Below are 7,581 nucleotides of genomic sequence, written 5' to 3'. Positions count from 1 at the left end.
ATTAGATCTCCAAATGTTTGGGCTCCATTCTGAAAGTTTATTTGTTTTAAGCTTATTCTTGAGAACTATGGCTGGGTGATCGGGAATCCAGGGAAAGACAGGCTCCTTTTGTCGGGCAATAATCTTTGGATTTTGATTCAAAGAACACAAATACATTTATCTTTTTTTTCCTTTGTATGTTTTAATGGCTTAGTAGGCTTTGTTATGTTAATAATTGTTGTATGTATGTATGGTTAGATTAAAACAGTGTATTTACCTCTTTTTCTATAGGATTCATTCCTAGTTTCTCACTTCTACTGTAACTGTAGAGCAGGAGAATAACCTCAGAAAGGAAATAACTACTTTGAGCATAAAATAAACAGAAACGAGCCATTATGTAATATATAATGAACATAAACTTTCTTTTCACTGAGTCCACTACAGCCACTGTTAATTAGCTGATGAGCTGTAGATCCTAAATCAGGGGCCAATGTGTCCCATGCATAATTCCTGATTCAGTAAGGTGCACATTTAAATCATTCCTTGTTAACTGTTTGCTCTACAGCTTTGAGCAAAGTCACACGTCATTGAACATATTTAGAAACCCTAACATATTGTGTCCTTCAAAAAAGCTTAAAATGATATATAAATTACAAACATGCCCCTGATACAACCCCTGGATCCACCCCTGGGCTAGTTAACATGATAATATTTACTTTTTATCATTGAGTTAGATAAAATAAGGAAATGAGAGTTAGGGCTCTTCCTCCTCAAATATCTTTTTTTTTATTCTATGCCAGGATCACCACATCAGTCCATTTCCTCAACTCTCAAGCTTCTTTATCAGAGCGAGATTTCGGATAAGTTATGTTGTTTTGATGCCTGTGTGTGTGTGGACTTGTTGTTTGGTATTGTGAGGTATACAGACACGTTAAACTGACTCTTTGATCCTGATGTGACAAATCCTATTAGGAGTCTCACTTTGAAACTGTCCAAAGTGATGAAGTGTAAGTAATATGATACAGTCGAGCTGAAACACAAACTCTGGCTCGCTGTCCCACAGGTCCACACACACTTTGAGCCACAGCCACCAGCAGCCGAGCTTCAGCCTCAGCTGGCCTCTGGAGCCATATATGGCAGAAATGTTTCTGGTGCGATACATGGAATGTCATGTATGACGTTCTCCTCCTGTGTGTGTCTGTTTGCGTGTATGTTCGTGCATGTGTGTGTTTAATTGCAGAGTATATTCTTTGCCAGAGTGGTTTTACAGTAGTTCATCACAGAGGCCTTGTATCTTCATAGTGTGAAACTCAGTGTTTGTTAATTGTCATAGGAGACTATTCAGTACGCCATAATAGGATTTACTGCCACCGACTATAATTTACGACTGTGAGGAGAAAAACTCTAGCAAAACTTGAAATAAGCAGTAGTTTAAAGAACGTTGTAAAACATTTCAGTCTTTTGTTGAACTTACTCATGCTAAAGTACTGATCTGACAAGGTTTTAGAAAGGCTCTCTTCATATATGTATATGTATGTATGCACATTAGTTCGGACTACCTAATGCTTTTATGGAACAATTTATTACATCATCCAACTGACAGATTTATAACATAAACAAACAAATATTTCTTGAAAAGCATATTAATTAAAGTAATAAGTTACTTTCAACCGGCTTATTTAATATAGTCAGAGACTAGGACATTGTTTATTGTCTAGTATGACACTATCAGAATGGGACAAGGGGATTTTTTGCTGCAATGCAATTGAAGTGAAAGCTCTTTACTGTATGCATTAGATTCCACAAGGGTTTCTGCTGTATTTTTTGGACACAAACTATTCAGCAGGAATCTTATTCCTCATATTCTGCCACACAGTAGCAGGAATTTGCCATGGGAAATAGCTGGGAGCAAACTTAAATCCATTCTCAAGATGTTGACATTGCATCTCAGCAGGGTCAGCAGTTTCCTCTGTTTAGGATTCATTGCATGTGTGTGAAAAGCTGCACTGAATAAAGTGGCCACAAAGTGGCAGGATGTTGCCCTTTTTTGATTCTGCAGTGGGGCCAAATGTGTCACACATATGGAAGAGGAGAAATCCTTTTGATTTATCTTTAGGGGGGATTTCTTATCTGTTTTGCTACGAGAACAAATTAAAATATCAGAAGCCTGAAGTGACACAAACGAAAACCCGCCCCCAGACTCCATCACAGGTTGCACATTTTTTTTTTTTAATTAAGTTCTCCACTCATTCCTTTAACATATTCTGGTAATCGTAAATGAAACGAGGACAGATGATAAGCAGGGCATGCACGATGAGACAATTTGATGGACCATCTGTAGGGGAAAAGTTCCATCAAAATGTCTTCTGCGCTACAGTAGGAGCCTGGATGTTGTGTGTCCCCAACAGACCTGAACAGGACAGAGTAGATAGATTCCTATCAGAGCTGCCAAGCCCCTAACATCGAGAGCATCCCATGCCTTTTATGGCCCCATACCTGAGTATGTGTCCGTGTGTTAGACGACTGCCTGAAAGCTCTGGGATCGTTCAACCTAGTCTGTCTGAGTGTCCGAGATCATTTCTCTGAAAAGACAGACGTGAAGTGTTCTGGCTTCTGTTTAAAAACGTTTGTGTTAATGATATTTTACACGTCGGACCAGTTTGAGGGTATCTGTCATAAATGACTTATAATAGTCTTGTAAATGTCTTGTGAAGTTTCTCCCAGTTGCAATCAGCGTTAGATTATTAGCCAGATCCCAGTGTACTTTACTTCTAGGCTTCAATACTTATCTCCCGGAGATGAATTGATATTTCTTCTCCATTGAGGAGACCATGTTAGAGTTCATTGTTAAAAGAAACCCGTAGCTCTTGCCTAATCATAGCTTCTGTGCTGTCAGATATGTTGGCAAACATTGACACATGGTCCCATGACCCTCCAGATCTTATCCATCCATTGTATTTCAGTTGCTGGTCATTTCTGAGGCAGTGAAATGAAAACATTTGGTCAGATTGTTTGTGTATATGACTTATAAACCTGGATCCCAGCATTTGAGATTCCCACCCTAAATGTCTGATGTCAGAGGATAATAGCTTCCGTGTGAATATGGTCTATTGCATTTCGTACACCCCTTTCTCCCCTTGGTTATTCCTTCAAAGTCAACTAGGAAGAATGAAGGCAGCGATGCCAAGAAAAATCGTATTTTTGTAAAAAAATTGCACATGATCTTCATTCAATTAACCTGGTTTATTCAACTGTGAACAGAGAACCTGCCAGCGCTGATTATCTTCTTGTTGTCCTCTCATTCCCTCACACTATATCTCCTCTCACATTTTTTCATCCCCTTTTCGTTTTTCCACCTTCCCCAGTGGAGAGTCCGGCGCTGGGAAGACGGAGAACACCAAGAAGGTCATCCAGTATCTGGCTGTAGTGGCCTCCTCACACAAAGGCAAGAAGGACAGCAGTGCTGTAAGTATCCATGTTCAGTGACCGTGTTGTATTAAAGGTTAGGATATGCCAACCAGTTCCCTCACTATTCAACATGTCTGCCCAGTTTAACCCTATATATCGCCATTTCCTCCAAATAGCAACAATCAGGAACACAGTTGGCCTACGTGAGTAAAGGGGAATGCCTGGCGTGTGTTTTTGTGTGTGGTGTTTGTTGCGTGTTCCTTCATTAGGTTAGAAAAATGCATGAAGATGATGTCTCTGAGTCTCTGTTTGTAGCTGTTTGTAATAATTTTCATTTCAGCGAGGGTCAAGATCCCAAACCTTACATTGTTAGCTAGAGGGGTGTTTCCCCCTGACATTTGAAACTTGTGTATCTTTACCCAACCAGAACTGAAGTAGACTGCATGATCATCATCATAGTAGTGACTCGAAATCACTTTTCGGACCTGTGAAGTGTTCAGTAAAGGATGTGTAGCGTTGCATACTCTTGAACTGGTTCATTGTGTTGAGTTTTGTTTCTTAATCCGTTTTCTTATGAACACCCTTTCACTGCCAGCGGAGATTAGAACTGAAGCCTCCCTGGCAGTGAAAGGGTCTCTCACAGATCAACGAGCACAGTGTGAGCATGCCCATCTCTTGTTGTTGTCTCTCAAACACAGATCCTTCTACCCCTACCCTCCTTCCCTCCTCATCCTCATCCTCTCACCTTGCCAGTTGCCCTGACAGTGGGCCATTGACGGTCCAGTCCTGTAGAATTCACTGTACCTTGTGGTTTGCACAGTGTATAGGCATTTGCAAAACCACAGATCTTGTGAGACTCTACTTTTCAATGCTCCAACTGGACTGAAATGAGCTCAGACACCTTCCTGATTATACTTGAGTAGGCTTGTGACCAGAAGCCTAGTCAGACCTGGTATTAACATCCATCCTCAGTGATCCCATAACAAGTGCTCAATGCTAAGTTCAGGTCTGAAAGCTTCCAAATGCTTCCTCAATGCGTCCAGAGACCTGATTCCTCGGACCACATTTGGAGGTAGGCCTGGGATGTGGCCACGTTCCTTTTTGCTGTCTTAAGGACATATGGAGGACTGCTTACTCAGCTGATGTCCTGGACCTGCTATAGTTTATATGTCATTTTAAACTTCTCAGTGTCCCTGTTGATTTGGAATACCGCCACAATGTCAACAACACCAAATAATGATTGATGCTTTTTCTTAGATTGGTAAAATCTTTCATCATAGCTTCGCTCCCTATTTTTCTCTACCACTAGTCCCTACCTACTCTATTTCTCTACTCTCAATCACTTACAAAACATAGAAAACACAGTGTCATCAGACATATCTGTAAACTTAACTTATAAAACCACGTACAAGTTATGTATGTGATTTTTCGTATAGAGCAGCGAGGTGAGATCATTTCACAGTTGTTCACAGGAGACACACTCAGTACGTATTTTAATGTCAGGTGTGAACAGACAAACTTAACACTGTCCACTTCTGATGGGATCTCTCAGGACAGATTGTTAATACCAAGTCTGTTAAGGACCTAGATGTCTCCTGACTAGATGTTGACGGTTTGTGATGTTGGTGTTGCGTTGGTATGGGTATTAGCCGGATGAATTCATGCATTAAAGAGACACTTCCCTTCACCACTGACTGATTGAGGAGATGTTGTTCTGTCCCTTGTCCTCTGTAGGACCTCGTTGCTCCCAGGGACCTTGCCTGACCAGAAATAGCATCTGGTTGATCTTTTTTGCTTATGCTTTCTCTCTCCTCCTCAGGCGCTGCTCTGACTCCTGCTGCTTCTGTGTTCATTACTCTTCTTTATGAAAACAGAACCAAAAAGAAAACAGTCCTTCCTACCAGCTGTTACTTTTTACTTTCTTTAGTGCTCTTTTTCTCTTTTTTCTTCTCTCTCCTTTCTTTTTCCAGTGGCTTAAATAAAAAGGACCCCCCTCCTCTCTGCTTTGCCAACTCTGAACTGCACCTCTACAGCCGGTCTGTATCTTTCCACTTTCTGCATAAACTTAATGTTGTTGTTGATAGACATTTCCAGCCGGAAAACAAAACATATTTTCACAGTAAAAATAATAAGCTAATTTCCTTCAATCACCTTCACTTCTTTGTGTGAGTTAAACAAAAACAAGATTAAGTGTAAAGGGGAATTCCTGTATCTATACATCCTATATGTTTATAAATAAAGGTGTTTAAATTAACAGTAGTCAAAAAAAAAGTGGAATCATTAAATGTCCACTAAATTTGCTCAAATGTTTCTTTGGCATTGGCCTTATCAGAAAAAGATTTGGCCATGATAGTTTCTCTCAGTAAAATCCAAACTCCTTTCTCTAATTCTGTCTCTTACACATACAATGCAATTCTCATGAGTCTTCTTATTGAGTTAGTCATGTGTAATGTTCCACAGTCTCAGCCAAGACAAAGAATAACAATTTGAGTCTTTTATTTGTTAAAAAAAAAACTTTTATTTAAAATTCTTTGGACTGTTGCCCCATAAGATTACATAGTAGCCACTGCCACCATGTTGCGGCTCCAGGTGCAGATGATCTACTGGAACCAATTTGATTATTATGATCACAGGACCAAGGTTGAGAAATACCAGAATTCCCCTTTAATAGAAATCCCCTTAATAATTATCAACCCTTCCAATTTAATATTTTATTTAAAAGCTACTATCCATCATTAATTCGTCCAGACTTTGTTGTCTTGCAGTAGAGTAGAATAATCCCCTCATAGACTTGTTTTAAATTTAAAGATCAAATGTTGACATTGTTTACTGTTGTCATCTCACGTTGCCAATTTCACTCTCAGTTCGATCATGATGTGGCACTGTTCTTCCTCTCTTCCTGGCGTTAGCTCGTTTACAGTGATAGCTGCAGGGAGTGTTTTGAAGTGAGAGAGGAGGTAAGGTAGAGGACTACAGCACCTGACCTTGTTGCTGGGCTGACACAAGCCCCTTTGATCGGGTGGATTAGCCCGATGCAAAGTGACAGGGTGTCTGCCTCATTTACCCACCATCACCCGGCTCCACCCAACAGTCCACAGGCTCTGTGGTCACGCTGGAAGCAAATCGCATCTCCTCAAGGCTGTTTGTGAATCAGAATCAATTTTAGTTTTGCGATACACTGAATCCTTTGGCAGGATCGTCCTATGATTTAGATGAGTTAACATTAGTAGGATGTCTCATCTGACCCAACATAACCTCCCTCGTGCAACTCCAGCTCCTTTTCCACATCATTCACAGCAACAGTTTCTCTCTAAGAGGGAAGTATTTCAGTAGTGGGTCTGTTTAACATGATATGTTGAAGAACTCTATATCAATTATTATGAAATCATATTATCTATAGATTTACTTGTCAGCCTATTTATTGATTAACGACGAGTCAACTTTTTCCTCCATATTGTAAGTTGTTTATTGATTTTTACTCTCCAGTAATGGTATTCTGCTGAATCCACCCTCACCTATTCCCATCCCCAATCCTCTCATCCCCACCAAACAACACCAACTGCCCCCACCTCCAAATCCATCAGTGTGTAAGAGCCATGTTCTTGTATATCGCTGTCATCACTAGGGGGAGCTGGAGAAGCAGCTCCTGCAGGCCAATCCCATCATGGAGGCCTTCGGAAATGCCAAGACCATCAAGAATGACAACTCCTCCAGATTTGTGAGTTTGCTGTTTGTAGAAGTGGATATATTGAGCATGAGTGTTAATTTTCGCATACATTTTTTGTGCATTTGTTATTCATTGCATTTCCTCACCCTTTAATGTCTTCTTGCCTCATCACCCCCAACAGGGAAAATTCATCCGCATCAATTTTGATGTGACAGGCTACATTGTTGGAGCCAATGTTGAGACGTGTATCCTTTTTCTCTCTCTTAAAAAAGCCTCTGTCTCTGTTTTTGAAAATGAAATGAGATGTAAAATCACTTTTCTGTGAGATTTTCAAACTCTCCGTCAAGACACTGTGGAAAGATTTCACAGTTTTATTCAATCGTTTTTAATTGTATGGCTTTTTAATGTCCGTTTTTATGAATGTAGATTTTAAGTAATTATTTAAAGTTTAAAAAAATTGAGATGCCATCTTATATGATTGAGTACCACAGCTAATCTTTCATCTTGTATTCATTGTTTCTGAATAT

At 40.0% G+C, this 7,581-nt stretch overlaps 1 protein-coding gene across 1 annotated transcript in view; it reads left to right on the top strand.

Annotated features, from left to right (window-relative positions):
* LOC133953177 (myosin-11-like) overlaps positions 1–7,581 on the top strand; it is a gene marked incomplete in the record, with an annotated part of 30,799 nt that overhangs the window by 8,833 nt on the left and 14,385 nt on the right. The window contains 3 exon segments of the mRNA XM_062386972.1: positions 3,345–3,444; positions 7,013–7,105; positions 7,236–7,299. Coding sequence (XP_062242956.1) covers positions 3,345–3,444; positions 7,013–7,105; positions 7,236–7,299 — 257 coding nt within the window.

This window comes from Platichthys flesus, chromosome 5, assembly GCF_949316205.1.
Source record: "Platichthys flesus chromosome 5, fPlaFle2.1, whole genome shotgun sequence".
NCBI lineage: Eukaryota > Metazoa > Chordata > Actinopteri > Pleuronectiformes > Pleuronectidae > Platichthys > Platichthys flesus.
This window is presented reverse-complemented; position numbering and strand designations above follow the sequence as displayed.